The 20,027-nt window shown below is 37.2% G+C and overlaps 1 protein-coding gene across 1 annotated transcript in view; it reads left to right on the top strand.

Moving 5' to 3' along the window:
* Positions 1 to 1,167: 1,167 nt before the first annotated feature.
* LOC148203774 (ribosome biogenesis protein BRX1 homolog 1-like) overlaps positions 1,168 to 20,027 on the top strand; it is a 41,475-nt gene continuing 22,615 nt past the window's right edge. Inside the window, exon 1 of the mRNA XM_088107747.1 lies at positions 1,168 to 1,789. Coding sequence (XP_087963873.1) covers positions 1,644 to 1,789 — 146 coding nt within the window. The 5' untranslated portion in view covers positions 1,168 to 1,643. The remainder of the gene's footprint in view (positions 1,790 to 20,027) is intronic.

The raw sequence follows: 20,027 nt of genomic DNA, 5'->3' as shown, positions 1-20,027 counted from the left end.
CTTGCAAGAAGGCCTATCCTTAATTACGAGTTCATACAATTCCTAGCATTCCTAGTAATTAGTTCTGAAGTGCAGGAGCTTAAAGGCAACCAATATGCTATTGGGAGAAATTCCCCGGATCTAGACTTCCCCGTACGTTCCCGTATCGACAAAATGTATGTGCTAAAACAAGAATGACTAAAGGCTACAAAATAACTCAAATTAAATTAAATGTATGTGCGTTAAGTAAAAAATAAAAATAAAGATAAAAAAATATAAATAAAAAATAAAAAAAAAAAAAAACAAAAAATAAAAAAAATAAAAAAGAAAAATCAAAATAAGAATCAAAATATTTAAAATACTAACCGTATTCCCCGGCAACGGCGCCAAATTTGATAGGCTGTCGTTGAAGCTATCAAATTAATACTACTTTTCAAGGCAACTTCAGTATTGCCAAGTAGTTTTCAAGAAAGTAGACAGGGTTGAAGTAACCCTGAGTCGTCTCCCAACGAACACGAAATTGCTTTTGAATATCTGTGACTCTTACGAATGCTATGCAATTATGAATAAAAGTAATGGTTGAAGAGTGTTTAAAGAATAAATAAGAAACTTAAAAACAGTTACGATGAAATAGGCTAATTCCACTGCTTTTCCAAGATAGATTCATCATCGGTTATTCACGGATAATTGTTCAATTGATTATTGTTTAAGTTTCAAATTAATTAAAGTACATTCTTAATTAATTTGAGGGCGATCATGCATTTAACCAAAGTAAATTCTCAATCAAATGCAAAACCTTTCTAGATTATTCACAATAAATTCAACCAAAGTACATTCTCAATCAAATTCTATTGTGTTTAATCATGTCTATTCTTAAATCTCCTAACCAAATTAAAAGCTAATCAATCAAAGTAAATTCTCAATTGATTATAGTTGAAATTATTACTAATCAATCAAAGTACATTCTCAATTGATAGTAAAAACCATTTAATCATATGAAAGTTCCTAAATAAATCAAAGTAGATTCTCAATTTAAACCTAGAAACCCTAAAACTCATATAATTAATATGCATGTAGATTCAAACATATTATGATGCAATAATCTTTGCTTTTAACAAGATAGAGAGATGAAAGACATAGAGAGAACAACTTAAACCAATAATCAAAGTAAACAATTGCATTAACTGAACGTAACCTCAGAATCCATCATGGAATTACAGCAGAATAGCCCTAGATGCTTAGATCTCCATGAATGGAGTTGAATACAAGATGAAAGAAAAGTGAGAGGAGTATGAGAGAATGAATGAATTAAGTGAAGTCCCCTGGATCTCTTTATGTAGGGCTTGATTGGGCTTGGACTCTGAGTATTCAGTTGACAAAATCTTTTATCTTATATCTTCCAAATAACTAAAAGATTTAGATAATTATAACATTATTTGGAAGATATTTTCTGTTGATATTCCCAAATTAAATTAATTCAACAACTGAATTTTATCTTTTAGCTTTTTTCTGACTTTCTAAAATTGCACAAATACCCTCAAATTGTCTCTATCTGCACTTTAGCCCCTTCTGAATTTCTGAAATTGCAAGAAAGCCCTTCAGTTGACCAGACTTTGACCAGAGAAGGCTTATTGACCAGCTTTGACCAGAGGAGGACGCGCCCAATGGGAGATCGACACGTGTCAGGCTCCTCCCTACCCAAAATTAGGGTTCAGAATTGGGGAAAGGGCTTCCCCCTCCGCCTCTGCCTGCGCCGCGAATCGGAGAGTAGCGCGTTGAGGGTTTCACTGTTTGGATTTTTTGAGTGCAGGTGGTGGTTCTAGCAAATGAAGATGGTGGTCGAAGAGATTTGGCACTAAGATGTTGGAGGTGTGCCACGATTCTGATGGTGGAAACTGGGCTCGATGGATTGCGCGATCTGGGAATCGCATTTGATGGTGGCGCGAGGGTTTGGTGCGTGAGAAGAGTGGTGTCGCGGCGGCTGGCGTGGAGTGCGTTGAAGGTTGACAGCGGCCTGGGTTTGGTGGCGGCGTGGTTGCTGTGCGTGACAATTTCGAAGGAGACGAATCGGGACTCCGGCGATGGTGGTGGTGGTGGCTTCAAACCCTTGCGCGAAGGAGAAGGAAGGTGGTGACGGTCTTACGGCGTGGTTGCGATCATGGCAACGGCGAGGATGATGGCGCGATTTGGTTTCGAGAAGGGAGAAGATGAACAGAGGTTGCGGCGTGGTGGTGACGGCGGCACGGTCCGGCGAAAAAGAAGGGAGAAGAAGTTGGCCGGCGATGAGGATGGTACGGTGGAAGCGGAACGGCGGCTGACGGCACTGGCGACTAGGGTTTCTGTGGAGAAGGTGGAAGATGATGCTCATGGGTTAGGGCTGACGTGGCGACACACACTACAAGAAATATGTTTATTATCGAAGGATTAATACCGACGGTCTTTTATCCTTCGGTAAGCAGTGACAGTACCGAAGGAATACGGCCTTCGGTAAAAGGTTCAGCTGAGTGAAATGAGAATTTGGGATTTCGCTATCTCATTCTCCCAAATTCAGTTTTGTGAAATCTTCTCCCTCCCCAAACCTCTTAACCCTAATCTCAACGGTGGCCATTTTTTCGCAATTCCCGCTTCTCTCTTCTCCCCTCGCCGCCGCACACCGTCTCCCTCCTCTTCGCCAAACCCCAACACCACCCCTCCCTTCTCTACGCCATAAACCTTGCACTTTTTCTCTAGTTTCCAAATCTCACTATGTCACTGTTATTCCCCAATTCGTTGTCGGTGTCATGTTCCCCTACCTCCATTGTTGTTCAATCACAGTGTGTTCTGGAGTTCCCCAACTTTCACTAACTCTTGCTATCGAGAGGCCCATCGTTGTGGTCTTCCCTTTCCTATGTGCTTGCGGTTTCCTAGGGTTTGTGTTTTATTGTTGGTGGAGGTACAAGGGTTTCCTGGTTCGTGGTTATGGTTTGTGGTTGGTGGAGGTATGATAATTTCATGGTTTGTAGAGGGTTCGTGGTCATGGATGTTGGTGTGAGGAGGCCATTGTCGTAAGGAGGGGCTCCCTAGTGCGTTGACTAAGGTCGAGGGTTCGTGCAGTGCTGAGCTTCGATGATTAAGCCATCTTCTTCTGCGTAAAATACCAAGTTAGTGTTAATTAGTTTACCATTTTGCATATGACATGTGAATCCAATGTGATGTGTTTGTTAATTCTGTGATTGCTTCTGGTAATTGGAGAATTGAGGTAAAACATGCCATTTAATGAATATTCATATAGTGCAAAATATTCAGAGCAAAGTGAAATATATAAAAAGAAAAACCAAATACTTGAATTGCATAATATTAAGAAAGATAGTTGAATCCTTCAACAAAAATATCATTGTTTGAGTCACTGTTAAAGAATTAAAAATCTAGAGAGTAGGTGTCCTATTTCATTGTGTGTGCCTGTTCCAGTTTTATTCTTTGTCTTGGCCGGATTGTATATGTCTTTCTTGATTGTTAGCTTTGCTTTGAGTCATATTTTTTTTTCCTATTTAGGAGTTTTCTAGAAAACATTTCTGAAATGGCATAGCTAAGAGTCTTTTACATCTCCATGTTTATATGCTGATTTGAGTTTGATCACCATAGGATTTAAGTGTGTGAACTTTTCTTATATGTTCTGTGTCCATAGAGGCATTACCCCATTCCAATTGTCCTTTTAATCAAACACACTTTCCTCTTTCAATACTGCTTGGTCGAGACTTAAATTTCACCTCTGCATACTGTAAAAAAATTTTCAAATCAACTTCAATGTTGTGTGCAATTGTATGAGGTCTGGCCGAAAACCAATTACTGTCTCTAGCGTGTTTGATAATTCATTTGAAGCCTCTTTTCTCATTAAAAATACAAAATATATAGGTTTGAGGTTTGCCAAATTATTTCTAGCATTAATTAGATCTTACTCTTCATGTATGCCTAGCATGTTGGTGTGATTTGATTCTTAGTTGTGTTAACTTTGTTTGGTGCTGTCTTCTTAATGTGCCACTATTTTTTACTCCTAATTCTTTGTTGTTTTGTCTCCTCTTAATCTTTAGATTGCTGCCAATTTTTTCTGTGACAAGTTTATTGCTTTCTAGGTTCTGTTTTTCACCATTTGTCTTGCGGATTTCTTCCATTTTTGGCTTCTAAAGTGTATGCTGTCTTGGCTTGGTTCTTTTATTGTGTTGAGGTTGGATTGTACATTTTTCCACTTGCTTTAGCCTTGACTTGGTGCTCTAGAATTGTTATTTGAGAGACACATTACTATTTTGAAAGAAGGGTGTATGTGAGGGAGTGATCTTGCCTTGATTCCATATAGCACCGTGAGTTTTGAGCCAATTTTTGCTGCTGTTTTGAGGGGACCAATGTTGCTGTATTAACATTCATTTTTCTGCTGTTCTAACATTTTTTTTGTGAGTTTTGCTGAGGAATGTTTAGAATTATATCTAACTGCACCAGGCTTAGGTGGTAGTTGATGAATAAAATCTTGGCACGTTAATGTAGGAAATTTTGGCTGAAACGTGGTGTTACATTGCATTAGACCTAGGTGGTTGCTATAATTAATACCTCAGCACGTTAATCTATAAATTTTTGGCAGGAACGTGATGTTCCAATACTTAGGATATGTTATATTACTTTAAATTATTATATCACCTTAAAATGTATATTGCTAATACTTAAATTTATTTCATATATAAGGTTAATAGTCAAATCCTTGCAGATTTTCATAAAAGAATAAATAAATATTTATTTTTTATTTTATTTATTCTAGTGTTCCATTTATATATATTGGTTTTTTTATTTCCTTAACATTGTTAATCCCTCTTATTACAAGGTTCCTTCACAGTATACACCAACAGGAAGTGATTGGAAGATAGGCTATGGGTTCCTTTTTGGTATTATGGATACTGCAACAATTGTTTCATTTAAAGCGCAGCTCATACATAACCAGCTACGAGTTTGCCAAAGTTGGACAATCCCTGTTTGGTATTCTCACTCAATTTCACCAGATAGAAGTCTTTTGGTTTTCTTATTCATTCTTCGGCGAATTTCTTTTGAAGATTGTCAAGAATGTAAATGATGATTCATAAGAGCTTTCTATTTACAGTTAGATTTTATAATTTGTAGCCTTTTTTCTTCTGGAGATATATGTATTGGAATATAAGAATCATACTTTATTCTTTGTTGAATGACAAAAAATTACATTCATTATTACCTTCTTCAAGATATATGTTCCGAAAAATGATTTAACTTGAAAGGAAATTATAGAGTTCATCGCATTACCAGCTGCATTACAATTTGCTAGAAATTTTAAATGTAGTTCATTGATTCTTTATCCTTTAATCCTGCCTGATTTTTACCGAAGGCTTTTGCCCTTCGGTAATTACCGAAGGCTTTTGACCCTCGGTAATTACCGAAGGCTTTTGGCCCTCGGTAATTACCGAAGGCTTTTGGCCCTCGGTAATTACCGAAGGGCGGAAGCCCTCGGTAATTGTTAGCGACAAGGGATTTACCGAGGGCTCTTTGGCCGTCGATAAGCCGTCTGTAAATACCCTTTTCCGACGGCTTCTGGCTATTTCCGAGGGCTTATGGCCTTCGGTGATGCCCTTCTTTTTTGTAGTGACATGGTTGGCTAGATCTGTGTGGGGAGGATTTGGACACGTGGCATGATCTGGTGGAGTTTATCTTAGGAGGGGTATGGGTAGGAAAATTTAGGAGGTGTATTTAGAATAGGGTTACTGTTTGGCTTAGTGTTGGGCCTGTTTAAGAGAAGAGGGGTGTATGTAAGGAAATTGGGAGGTGCACGGGTAAAAGTTGCCTGTTTGGCCCATCTGTACATTATTTTCCAAATAAAATCTGATTTTGGGCCTTGAATTGCCATTTGGACCAACAGAACTTATAATTTCAGCTGCACAAATAAACGTAAGAACATCTAAGAATATTTTATGCGCTAAAACTCACTTTTTACGTCTCTTTAATTCCCAAACCCAACAATTCCAATCATCACAAAGTCACTTAAAATCAACCATTTAAGCACAATTATCCCATCAAAAATTTGAATTTTAAAGCATAAATGTGGGCATAGATATGCACTCATCACCTTGCTTGAAGTACCAACATCATCATCAACCTGAAATTTAACAATATTTATCATAATATACAATCATTCACATATATCACTGAATATATCATAACATACAAAACTCAAACAAGAAACCACATATCAATCGAAAATGCAATCAACAAAATCGAAAACCCAAATTCAAATTTAAAACGCAATCAACAAAATGGAGAAACCCATTTACCTTGCTTGAAGGACCATGGTCACCGGACATTGCCATTGCGCACAAAAATGGAGGGAGAATGAAAAACAACACCTTCAACAAAGCTTCGACAACGAAAATGGAGAGAAAGCGAACACGAAACGAGAGAGAACGAGATCTGAAGAGAGAGAGAACGATGGAGAATATGACAGAATGGAGAGAGATGAAACAAGGAAAGGGGTATTTTTGAAAGCTAAAAACTCTGAACTAGAAGCCCCTTTCCACGTCACAATTATACATTAAAATTTATTTAAGAACACACAAATCATGTGTCGCCACGTGGCGTTGTAAAAAAGTTGGCAAACGAGCGTTGTTAAAATAGCGGGATCCTATCTCTTATACATATATTTCAAAGCATATTATTATTTTATTTGTTTCATTAGGTAGAAGGGAGAGAGAGAACGTCAACTGTTCTCTACGTTGAAAGAGGAAAAAAAAAATATCGGATTGAGAGTTTTGTATCTCAGATAGAATTGGTAGTAGATAAGGAAATATTTTGTTGAATCAAAACGGAAAGGGGAGTGTATGCATTTATATAAAATCGTTTTAGGGTTGGAGGAGAGGGCCTTTAGAAACGTTTTAGATTAAGTGGAAAAAGAAAAATAAATTCACCAGGAGGCAACCAAGAGAGTGAAGTGGCTACCTTAGCTTCATTTGTTAGTGAGGAACTGTGAGAGAGATCGTGTTAGAGACAGAGAGAACGCATTGTTTCTGCACCTGCTTAGCAGCACCGTGAGTGTAAGAGGAACCCTAGAGACCTTGTGACTTTACCGGGGAATCAAGCAACTAGTGAGCAAAACCGTGAAAGGCTAAGCACCGTTGGAAGAAGAGAATCCAAGTAAGGGGAGTGGCCAAGAAGTTATCATAAGTGTATAAGGGTTTTTGGGTTGTTATGTTTTGTAGCATATTGTGCTTGATGTTGTTATGGGTAACCTACTTTGCATGAGAGGAAGAGTGTTGGCTGTGAATGGGTATAATACCCTTGGGTCTCGTTGGGAATAACAAAAGTAGAGTGTTGGGTTAGTTTTGAATGAAGAATGTCCTTGTGATGGTTATTTTTATGCTTCAGGTTCGGATCATAAAGAAGAGTAATATTATATTATTAAGATAAGGTTAGATAAGTGCATGGAGAGGGAAACGTGTGAGGATATGGGTTTTTTCGCAGTTTATGTTTTGGAAGATTGTCAAACTAGGCTAGTGCAACTTTTGGTTATTTTATTTCAAGTCGTATCATTCTTAAGGGTAGACCGTGGGATATTTTGTGTGGTCATGTGAGTAAACATAGGGTTGCGATTGTAACATTGAGTTGGAATGAGCCCCCTTTATGTGTAGCCGAGAGATGTAGCGGTAGCACCCTGATGTTGTAAACTCTGCAAGGTAAATGTTTTCTCCTACCATTTCCTTCGATGCGTTTTCGGTTTGGGTTTTGGGTTTGTGTTGTTATGGTTTTTGGGTTTTCGTGTTTTGCTTATTTTGTTTTGGTTGATGCAGTTGACCGTTCGTCACTCTTTTTCAACAAAGTATATATGTACTTTGAACGAACGTTTGGCAGACGAGCAGTGGTCACTGATTGCGAAGACTCCATTTGGGTGGTTTTTAGATTTGGGTGTTAATGTTAAACTAGGTAGGAATATATTGAGTGAGTTATATTCGTTAAATAGGTGGATTCCAGTAGTGGTTTTTTAATTGCAAATAAAGTTGTGAATATGAATGAAAAGGATTTTTGTTTAGGATTGGGGTTGAGTTCAGATGGTGAAAATATTAACTTAAAGGACGAAATGGGAAGTAGTACATGTGTGAAATACATAGGTAAAGGAACACAAGATTTGAATTTGATATACAAATTTTTAATGAGAAAACACAAGAAAATGATACCTTGTTGTCATTTTTGTAGCCTTTACATATTGGTAGGGATATGTGAGATCTTATTTCCAAAACGTAGCGGAAGAGTGTTTCCCATAATGTTTAAAATTGTTGACAATATAAGTGGTTTGGGTAATTATTGTTGGGGTAGTCTAGTTTATCGTTTTTTGTTCGTAGTTTGTGCAAAGCTTCAGAAGCTTTGAAGAAAGGCAAAGGTACAAGGAACGTTTACGTTGATGGTTGTGTTTACATGGTGCAGGTAATTATTATTTATTGATTTAAAATGTTATTTTTTTTGTTGTGGGTTGCATTTAGTTTTTTCGCTAAATGTTAAGATGAACTATGTTTTTAGGTATGGTTTTGTAAGCATTTCATTCCTCCCGAAGGTCCAATAGAAAAATTTCCAAGAATATTGCATTGGATGAATAGAAATGTGGGAGACAACTTCATAAAACGGGTTATGGAGATGGGTGTGGTACGTGGTTTGCTGTTTGAGTTTTTGATGTTATGATATATTGACAAAACTTTTATACTATGATATATATGGTGAAATTTCAGGTTCATGATGATGTTTATGTTGGTGCTTCAAGCAAGGATAAGAAGGATGAGAAGGATTACCGACCAACACCAAAAAAAAGGATGACAAACCAACACCAAAAAAGATACAAAAAAGAAAACGAAGAGAAAGTTTTATGCGTGCCTTAGACGATCGAGAATTTATGATTGAAGAACTTAAAAGAAGGGTTGATGGTCTGGAGGCACAGTTGGCTGAAGAGAAGGCTAGAAGAAGAAATAAAGATCATGATGGACAGAGTGTGCCTCGTACAGAACCATCCATGAACAATGGGTTTGTTTCCCCTAGTGGCATTGACACAAACCAACCTCCTTTGAAGGCGTATGTGAGGGTTGGATCACGAAGGCGTTATAAGGGCAGAGCACTTAGGACTCCATACACTGGAATTGTAGTCCTTAGAATAAAAAATGAGTGATATGTGTATTCATATGTTAAGAGAAAGTCAAACAACATTGTACATAGATGAATAACTGAGTGTAATGTAACCTATTTTATTGAATGATATAAAATATGCGTATTTGCTTACATTACATATTGTTATTTTGAATTGAAATGTTATTTCGTTCATTGTTGTCATTGTGAAATGAGGTTTTGTTTGTAATGTTAATCAATAAATTGGCCAATTTGATTGAGAAGGAATGATGTTTGTGATGGATGAATGAAACTTTGTTTACAAGATGTATAACTTAGCAGAAGTTGCTGACAGGTGTGGTTCAAAAAACACTATGGTAATCGTTTACAAGGCCTTGGTAAATGATTACGCGAGAAAAATCTCTATTTTGTACAGAAATTACAACTGCAGGAGCCAGTTGTGGTTACTGTTGTGACCAATGTCAACAGTTGTTGTTTTCTGACACAAGTCCAGTGATCTGGGTTGATTCTGGTGTTTAAGTGTCAGTAGAGGGTGGGAAGTGATGTTTGGTGACCCCATGGTGGGGGAAATTATCATTGTTTGTAAGATGAGAAAGTTGGGGGAAGTGTTGAGTTCTGGTCCTGAGAAAATAGTGTGATAATCGTTTACAGGGACCTAGTAAATGATTACGCGAGACTATTCTGTCTTTTGTATAGAAAGTTGCACTCCAGGAGCCAACTGTGGTGACCTGGGTGACCACTGACAAAATTTGTTACATTATGACATAAGTGCAGTGCTCTTGAGTTGATTCTGGTGTTTAAGTGTCAGTAGAGGGTGGGAATTCATGTTTGGTGAATCGATGATGGGGGAAAGTATCATTGTTTGTTGGATGAGCAAGTTGGGGGAAGTGGTGAGAGCTGTGCAGGGAAAAAACACTGTGGTAATCGTTTACAGGGGCCTGGTAAAAGATTACGCCAGATTGTTTTGTGTTTTGTACAGAAAGTTCCACTACAGGAGCCAGCTGTGGTGACCTGGGTGACCATTGACAAAATGTGTTACTTTCTCACATAAGTCCATTGCTCTTAAGTTGATTCTGCTGTTTAAGTGTGAGTAGAGGGTGGGAAGTGATGTTTGATGACCCCAAGATAATGGAAGGGATCTTAGTTTGTGAGATGAGCAAGTTAGGGGAAGTGTTGAGTTCTGTTCTTGAATAAACACTGTGGTAATCGTTTACAGTGGCTTGGTAAACGATTACGCTAGATTGTTCTGTGTTTTGTACAGAAAGTTGCACTGCAGGAGCCAGCTGTGGTGACCTGGGTGACCAGTGATAAAATGTGTTACTTTCTCACATAAGTCCAATGTTATTGAGTTGATTCTGCTGTTTAAGTGTGAGTAGAGGGTGGGAAGTGATATTTGGTGACCCCAAGATGGTGGAAGGGATCTTAGTTTGTCAGATGAGCAAGTTGGGGGAAGTGCTGAGTTTTGCTCCTCAATAAACACTTTGGTAATCATTTACAGGGGCCTGGTAAACGATTACGCGAGACTATTATGTGTTTTGTACATAAAGTTCCACTGCAAGAGCCAACTGTGGTGACCTGGGTGACCACTGACAAAATGTGTTACTTTCTCACATAAGTCTAGTGCTCTTGAGTTGATTATGCTATTTAAGTGTGAGTAGAGGGTGTGAAGTGATGTTTGGTGACCCCAAGATGGTTGAAGGGATCTTAGTTTGTTAGATGAGCAAGTTGGGGGAAGTGCTGAGTTCTGTTCCTGAATAAACATTGTGGTAATCGTTTACAGGGGTCTGGTAAACAATTACGCGAGACTATTATGTGTTTTGTACATAAAGTTCCGCTATAGGAGCCAGTTGTGGTGACTAGTGACAAAATTTTTTACTTTCTCACATAAGTCCACTGCTCTTGAGTTGATTCTGCTATTTATGTATGAGGAGAGGGTGAGAAGTGATGTTTGGTGACCCCATGATGGTGGAAGGGTTCTTAGTTTGTGAGATGAGGAAGTTGGGGGAAGTGCTGAGAGCTGTGCAGGGAAAAAACACTATGGTAATCGTTTACAAAGGCCTGGTAAACGATTACGCGAGTGAATTTTGTGTTTTGTACACAAAGTTCCACTGTAGGAGCTAGCTGTGGTGACCTGGGTGACCATTGACAAAATTTGTTACTTTCTCACATAAGTCCAGTGCTTTTCACTATATTTTATTTTTTTAAGTATTTATGATAAATAATTCGCAAAAGCTTAAAGTAAACATTCATGATGAAAACTTTAAATCTCCGTAAAGCATTTGATTATTATAAACATGAAAATAAGGAAGTAGCAACACAGTAATCCATGGTTGTTTGTAATGAACGGAATAAACCCTAAACAAGCAATTCTGACTACGAGGTTCGTTATCAAAACCGCTTCGCATGTGTTGTAGTTGTTCCTCAATGTTCCCAACTCGAGCTTGCAGCGCGTCAAATCTTGTCCCCGTGACCATGTCCATGTTTCCAAATCTCATTTCCAAGGCGTCAAATCTTGTACCATCGAAGGTCTGCAGTTGTTCGATGCGGTTTATGACATCATTTAGTGTTGTAGAAGAACCGGCTAGTTCATTATCCTCATCTTGTCCACCTTGACGTTGTTCATTGGGGGGGGGCATTCTCTTTAGGAACCCATACTCCATCATCATTTTGCAGATAACCAAATGAGGCTACAACTTCATATCCCATTTTTTGCTTGAACTTAATTTCTGTAATAGGATCAGTCTTAGTAGGGACTTCAAAGTGTTGGATGAAGATGGTTATCAAATGAGGATATGGCAACTTGGCGTTGTCCTTTAATGCCCTTTTCATCCTACATCTAATAAGATGTCCCCAGTTAATGTGTATGGAATTGAAAAGGGCCCATAGCAGCATAATATCCTCTTCGGATGCCTGACCAATATTGGTTGCACGAGGAATTAATACTCGAGTAAGAACGTAATGAAGTATCCTTGGTTGAACCTTCATTTGGTCGACCAGTATTCTGCTTTGTATGTCAGCATCATCTCTACAGACGAGTTGCCTTGGACTTACAAAATCGTATTGCTCTTTCCACTCATCGACAACACCTCCTTCATAACGAACACCATCAGTTGGGAGGGTTGTGAGTTGATGAAAAAGATTAGGGTTAACTCTGATTTTGACCCCTTTTACTTCGCTTCGAATAACCCCGATATTCGAAATGGACATGTTGCTGTCGAAGACTCTTACTAATTCTGGGTAGTAATGTCTTCTTAAAGACACAAATTCCATCAACCCAGCATCGATCAATATGTCGTAGAATTGAAAATTTCTTCCTTCAAAGTAATCGTCCTCGAGATATTTGCTTTCCAATATTTCACGACTAAAAAAATGTAGTTCAAATTTCTCATATTGTTCATCCGACGAGAAGAGTTCATTGTTTGCCATTAGTGGGGATGGTGTTGGACTGCGGCGACGACGACGTACACCACGGGAAGAAGATGCCCTTTGCTTCTTGCTTGCACGATCAACCATTGCAGGATTCTTAGGGTTTTGAGAGAGAAAATAATGTTGGAAAGGTACTTGAACAACGTGGTCAGTGGGTAGTTAAGTACAACAAAACTGAAGTGGGGGATATTGGCCAAAGAAGTTCAGTCGTGGGTAGTTATATGGACTGACCATTGATAACAGTTGAAAAACTGTTATTTTCATGCTTAAAATTGATACTAAAAGCAACCTTTAACACTTAGAAACTAGCTTGGAATCATGCTTTTGTTCATATTTTTGGAAATAGGAGAGTTGGACAGGCTTATGCTTTATTTCAGTGTTTATGCAAGTTTTAAGGTGAATTTGGTGAAAGAAGTGAAGAAGGATAGAGATGGAATCAGAAAAGAACTCAAAAAGTGCAAAAGGAGAAGTCGCAAGTACCGCTCAACGCCAGTTTACCGCTGAGCGGCACTCAGGAAATCACGTTGGCTCCGCTGAGGGGTGAAAATGCCGCTGAGGGGAAGAATCAACTCACGCACTTACCGCTGAGCGGTAGTTTACCGCTGAGCGGCACTATTTTGGGCTTGGGCCTAATTTTCTGTATTTTTTAGAATAGTATATAAGCTTTAGGACGTCCTAGAGTTTGTATCTTTGGCTGAGACGAAGCAAACACTCACTTTTCCACCCCTTGGAGGAAGATCTTGGATGCTGAGGCTACCTACTCATCTTTCTAGGGTTCTATCTTTCATTCTTTCATTATTGTTCATCTAGTTTCACCATGAATATGGTGAACTAAACCTTGTATTGTTGTTGGGGAATCAATGTAATGTTGTGAAACTCTCATATATGGAATTTGTGTTTAAACATCTTATTTTAAGATACATGCTTTCTTTCATCATTAGTTAGGGTTTTTCCTCTTTGCTTAAAGCATGCATTGTTTAACTCATTCAATGCCATGATTATTGATTTTGTCGATATGGGAACGTACGGGGAAATCTAGATCCGGGGAAAATCTCCCAATAGCATATTGCCTAGACATAGGAATATGAGGGTTGGTTGCCTTTAAGCTTCTGTGCTTCATAATTAATTATTAGGAATGCTAGGAATTGTATGAACTCATAATTAAGGATAGGCCTTCTTGCAAGGTGATTTAGAGAGTGTCATTAACATTGATGAAAAGAATGATGAATTCCAAAAGTATATGAGAGTGGATAAGATGAAATTGATAACCCCAACAACATACTCATCCATCTAATTCATTAAAGTGTTTGTATTCCTCTTTTCCATTGATCAAATTCATGCATACATGTTTAATTATTGTATTTTGCATTTAAAACCTTCAATCAATTGTTCACAAGTCTTAAATAATCAACAAATCATATAACTAACTAGGCCGTGAGTCCTTTGGGAAAACGATACTTGGTCTTACTGAGTTTTATTACTTGATACGATTCGGTCACACTTGTCGAGGGTTAAACAAGTTTTTGGCGCCGTTTTTCGTTGTTCATAAATTTGTCATCAACCATCAACCTATAATCGATTACAACTTATTTGTAATCGATTAGAAGATCGATTTTTTGTCCCAAACAATGCATTTCATATAGTACCCAGTGTAACAGCACATGATATGGGTTTTTAACAATGCGCATCAAGCAATTGGTTATCATATAATTCAAGTAATCAGTTACACATCATTCACAGAATAATGTAAATTTAATATAGATATAAAATACATAAAAGAAGAATAAGGAAGTTATATATATCAAATAATGTTGTTATCAAAATTGTTATGTACAGCTGATAACAAGGACATAAATCCAGAAGGAGCCACTTCGGTTGTTGTGATAGTTGGTAAGATTGGGATTGAAATTGAACAACCTCATCACTTTGTAGAACATCAGGTATCCTTCTCTCCTGAATCAACACAATTACATTTAGAAAAAATTATAACAAATTGAAGTAATTTTATTTAATAAACAACTTAATTAATTACTCACAGCTCCTTGTACGGATGGTGTTGAAGTCTTTTTGGCTGAAGCCGAATTCCGTTTTTTGGTTCTTTTCTCAACGGTTGACTTCAACCTGTTTGTACGCGATCGTCCTTTTTGCTTAACAGCTAAAGGACTGTGAAGAAGTACTTCAACACTTCCAACTCCAGTATTGGGTATTGTATCGCTGACTGCATTATCATATCGTAGTTGACCTCCATCACTAATGATGTTATTTGTCATGGATGAACTGTACCCAAACTTTTTACCAAGCAAATCAAGTTCTTTTTCCAATTGATTAAAATTACTATAGGCTGCTCTAATGAGTGTGTGCCTTCTACGGATATTTTTGCTCCACCGCCAATAGGGAATGCCGACAAATGATGCCTCTAAACTCAAATAATAGGCAAGAACATGTTCTATTCTTTGTGACTGGATCAAATTGCACTTTATAAAATTGGAAACACTTCTTTAATGGCATTGGCCATTGCCCTACATTGGTCAGTTATAATCCCATCAGAGGCCTTATTACGCATGCATCTAAGCCAACATTGGAACAACCATACAAATGAGGCAGTGTCTTCCGATGAGAGCAACCATAACCAAGTAAAATGGAGTGTCCATGATGGTTAAGTCCAACAAAAGGCGCAAATGGCATGTCATACTTATTTGTTAAGTACGTGGTGTCGAAGGACACCACATCACCAAAATCTTCACATGCGGCTCGACTTCTTGCATCAGCCCAAGACACACTACAAATTCTATTCCCTTCATCCAATGCAATGTCATAGAAGAACTCGTTATTGAAATCTTTCATTGAAGAAAAGTGTCGTAGGAAGGCCTGACCATCACTATCCTTACATAAAGATCTTTTGTGTTGGCCAATGTAGTTTCTTGCATCTTTCTCGACGAACTCCATGTTTTCAAATCCACCTGCATCGGTGACGATGCTAAGGAAACTTATTAATCCGAACTCCCGCATCATCGTTGATGTCCAAGGTGTGTTTAGCTTGCATGCTGAATTTTGTATTTCCAGCAACTAGCAATGGTCCTTATAATCATCCTTCCTTGCAATGGTTATCCAGTTGGACATTGCTTAGTTTTGCTAGGAAGTGTTTTTACCTCGGGTTTGATGGAAGACATATATTTCCCTTCCCTTGAGCAAACTAATCTCAAGTAGTACACATTGTTGTTGTTATCTTTTTTAGAAGTTCTTGTCCGCACAGCAAAGCCACATGCAATAGCGTAGTTTGTGTAAATTTTTTTGCTTCTTCCATTGTCTGAAAACACATATGCAACGTTGGTTCCAAGTCAAAAAGCTTTCATTATGGTCATCAATATTGCCATTAAACTGAGGCACTTCAGGCATAGTACTTGTGTTGTTAGACATCACAACCACGTTTAGAATGCCTGATAGTAGTGGAAAAAAAAATTTGGGATCATTCATGTATTACAAATAACAAAATTCACTATCCAAAAAGACTAACCATCACATAATAATTCATAAATAAATGGCTATGAACATATAGATTAATGGGAAATTATTTTTTTGGCATTTAATACTCGAAACGTCAATGGGTATGACCAATAAATAAATAAAATAAACAAAATAAAAAACATTCATAACAGTGAGCAATGGAAGGAACTTAATGCCTCATGAAATTAAATAAAAAGGAAGAAATACATTCATTCCTATGATAACGGTTGAAAAACCGTTATTTTTATACTTAATTTTGATATTAAAAACACATTTTTTGACTTAGAAGCTTGCTTGAACTCATGTTTTTGCTTTAGTTTTGTGAATAAGAGAATTGAAGGTGAATTTAATGGTTTTGTGTTAGATTCCCTTGATTTTGTAGGCTATTGGAATGATTTGAAAGAAGAATTAAAGTATCGAATGCTTGAAATGCAGAAAAGTCAACCATAGTGCAGAAAAGTCAACTAGAATGTAGAAAAGTCAACCAGTCAACAAGAGTGCAGAAAAGTCAACCAGAGTGCAAAAAAAGTTGCGCTGAGCGCAAAATTCCGCTGAGCGCCAGTGTTGCACTTACCACTGAGTGCCAAAAGTGCTGCTGAGAGCAATTTAAGTGGGCTTGGATCTGTTTTCTGTTACTTTTATGGGCTTGGACCTGTTTTCTGTTATTTTTATGTTCTGTTTAAGGACTTGCACGTCCTAGGGATTGTATCTTTTAATGGCTTGAGCAAAGAAACACACTTTTCACCCCTTAGGGGTAGATTTTGGGATGCGGGAGTCTCCTCTTCTCTTTCTAGGGTTTTTCTATCTCTTCCATTCTTTCATTCCATTATTCATCTAGTTCTTCCATCACGATGGAGAACTAAACCTTATTTAAAGTTGGGAAAGATGTAACCTCTTAAACTCTCATGTATTGATTTGATTCTTGATTATATATGCTTTACTTCATTAATTCTTAGGGTTTTTCCTCTTTACTCTATGCATGCTTTGTTTAACTCATTCAATTGCATGATCTTTGATTTTGTCGATATGGACACATACGGGGAAATCTAGAACTGGGGAAGTTCTCCCGGAAGCAATATTACCTAAACATAGGAATAGGAGGATCGATTGCCTTTAAGCTTCTGTGCAAATGTAATGCATGATTAATTGCTAGGGAGACAAGACATTGTGAACTAGTAATTAGGAGTAGGCTTTCTTCACTGAGACATCGGGTTTAAGGTAAATTAGAAAGTGGCATTAACATTAATGAAGAAGATGAATTCATATATGCATGAGAGTACATTAGGTGAAATCTAAACCCAACAACAATATCATCAACTTCATCCATTCATTCTTGCGTTTAGCCTCAATTGATCAAATTGCATTCATGTTTATTTTATTGCATTTGCATTCAAAACCCCCAAAATTTGCTCTTTAGAGTCTTAATTAGTTGAATAATCACATAACTGTTTAGTGCCGTGAGTCTCTTAGGAAACGATACTTGGTCTTACCATTTATTATTACTTGATACGATTCGGAACACTTGCCGAGATCTTAACAAGTTTTTGACTCTGTTTTCGGGGATTAAAAATTTGTTTATCAAGTTTTTGACGCCGTTGCCAAGGACTCGAGGTATAACTATTCTATTTGTGTGATTCTTAACCGATTAGACTTTTTATTTTTTTATTTATTTTTTTTATCTTTTTATTTTTTTTATCTTTCTATCTTTTTAACTTTTTCTCTTTTATCTTTTTCTCTTTTTCTCTTTTTCTCTTTTATCTTTTTCTCTTTTTCTCTTTTTCTCTTTTTCTCTTTTTCTCTTTTTATCTTTTTATCTTTTTATCTTTTTATCTTTTTACCTTTTTATCTTTTTATCTTTTTACCTATTTAATTTTATTTTTTTATTTTTATCTTTCTATCTTTTTATCTTTCTATCTTTCTATCCTTCTATCTTTCTATCTTTTTATTTTTTTCTTTGTATCCTTCTATCTTTCTATCTTTTCATTTTTTTCTTTCTATCTTTCTATGTTTCTATCTTTTTATCTTTTTATATTTCTATCTTTCTATCTTTTTATCTTTTCATCTTTCTATCTCTTCATTTTGCACTGATAATATTTTTCCCACCTTTGATGCATTGGTTCTTCATGAGAATGATCTTGATTTCAGTTTTAACAAAGCTGAAATGTTTGATGATTCACTGATTGATGAAGTTGCTCCAGCAGAAGTGAGGATTGAAGGCAGTGGAATGATGAATGGAATCATGAGCAATGTTGAATATGGCTCACGAGAAGCAGTGGCAGCGGACGAAGACGTGATTTAGCAGCAGCAGTATAGTCAATGCAGTGGAGGCAGATCTGGATGCAGAGATGGATGTAGAGATGGATGCAGAGCTCTATGGTGAGTGGATTATCTAACTCAGAAAGCCTTCACTGGAAGGAAGCTAGAAGGAGAAGGAAAGCTCAATAAGAGGTGACTTTTGGCAGAGTTCTGGTTGCTGGAAAAATGCATCAGCATAGTAAAACTCCATGTATTCAAAAGTGAGCTACAAGCTTTGCTTATGAGATTTTATAGATCAATCTCAAAGCTTAAGCAAGCCTTTACACGTTTCTTTTTAGATCTGAAATGCTAACCATGTGCTAAATGTGTGGCTTCTAGAAAGCCTTATGAAACACGTGAGTTTTACATGTGGAGAGAAAAACTTTACTAATGCCACCCCTTAGAAGGATAAGCACACCCCTTCTTGTGTGAAATGTCCATTTTACCCTTCTCCATGTTTTGGCAAATTTGTAACATCTTCTTGTTCTCCAATTTTCCATCCAAAAATAGCAAATAGTATTTGACCTTGGGGAGAATACTCATCTTGGAGCTTTTTGGCCATCCCTCTTGTGATGGGTCCTATGGTGCTAGACCTTCTTGTATCATCCCCTCCCTCTTGAGAAGGATTTGTCCTCAAATCCAAAAGGTCTTCATCTTCACTATCAAATCCTGAAAAAGGTTTAAGATCAGATACATTGAAAGTAGCATGAACACCATATTCAGGAGGAAGATCAAGTTGATAGCATTGTTATTAATCCTCCTTATCACTCTAAAAGGGCCATCTCCTCTAGGATTGAGTTTGGATTTTCTTAGTTGAGGAAATCTTTCCTTTCTAAGATGAACCCAAACTAGATCACCTTCATTGAAGATTAACTCTTTCTTGCCCTTGTTGTGTTGCTTGGCATATTTCTCATTTTGTTGTTGAATTTGATTTTTAACCTTGTGATGTAATTCTTTGATAAACTTAGATTTAGATACCCCATCTTGATGAACAAAATCAATAGAATTTGGAAGGGGTATTAAATCCATGGGTGTCAAAGGATTAAAACCATAAACAACTTCAAAAGGAGACAATTTAGTAGTTCCATGAACTACTCTATTGTAGGCAAACTCAACATGAGGCAGGTACTCATCCCAAGATTTGTGATTTCCTTTAAGAACTACCCTTAGTAAAGTGGAAAGAGATCTATTGACTACTTCAGTTTGACCATCTGTTTGAGGATGGCAAGTAGTAGAAAAAGATAACTTAGTCCCTAATCTAGACCATAAGGTCCGCCAAAAGTGACTAAGAAATTTTGTATCTCTATCCGAAACTATTACCTTAGGTAACCCATGAAGTTTAACCACATCTCTAAAGAATAACTTTGCAATGTTGCTTGCATCATCTACTTTGTGGCAAGGTATAAAATGAGCCATTTTGCTAAATCTATCTACCACCACAAAGATAGAATCAAAACCCCTAGAAGTTTTGGGAAGACCTAACACAAAATCCATACTTATCTCTTCCCAAGGGGTGGAAGCAACATTCAAAGGAGTATACAGTCCATGAGGCATTGATTTAGATTTAGATTCTAAACAAGTTATACACTTAAAGCAATGCCTTTGAACATCCCTTCTCATGTGAGGCCAAAAGAATTTTTCTTTCAACATGCCAAGGGTCTTTTCTACCCCAAAATGTC

Source organism: Vigna umbellata, chromosome 2, assembly GCF_029865625.1.
Source record: "Vigna umbellata cultivar VRB3 chromosome 2, Vumbellata_1.0, whole genome shotgun sequence".
Taxonomy (NCBI): domain Eukaryota; kingdom Viridiplantae; phylum Streptophyta; class Magnoliopsida; order Fabales; family Fabaceae; genus Vigna; species Vigna umbellata.
Note: the sequence above shows the minus strand (reverse complement) of the source record. Positions and strands in the feature narration are given on the sequence as shown.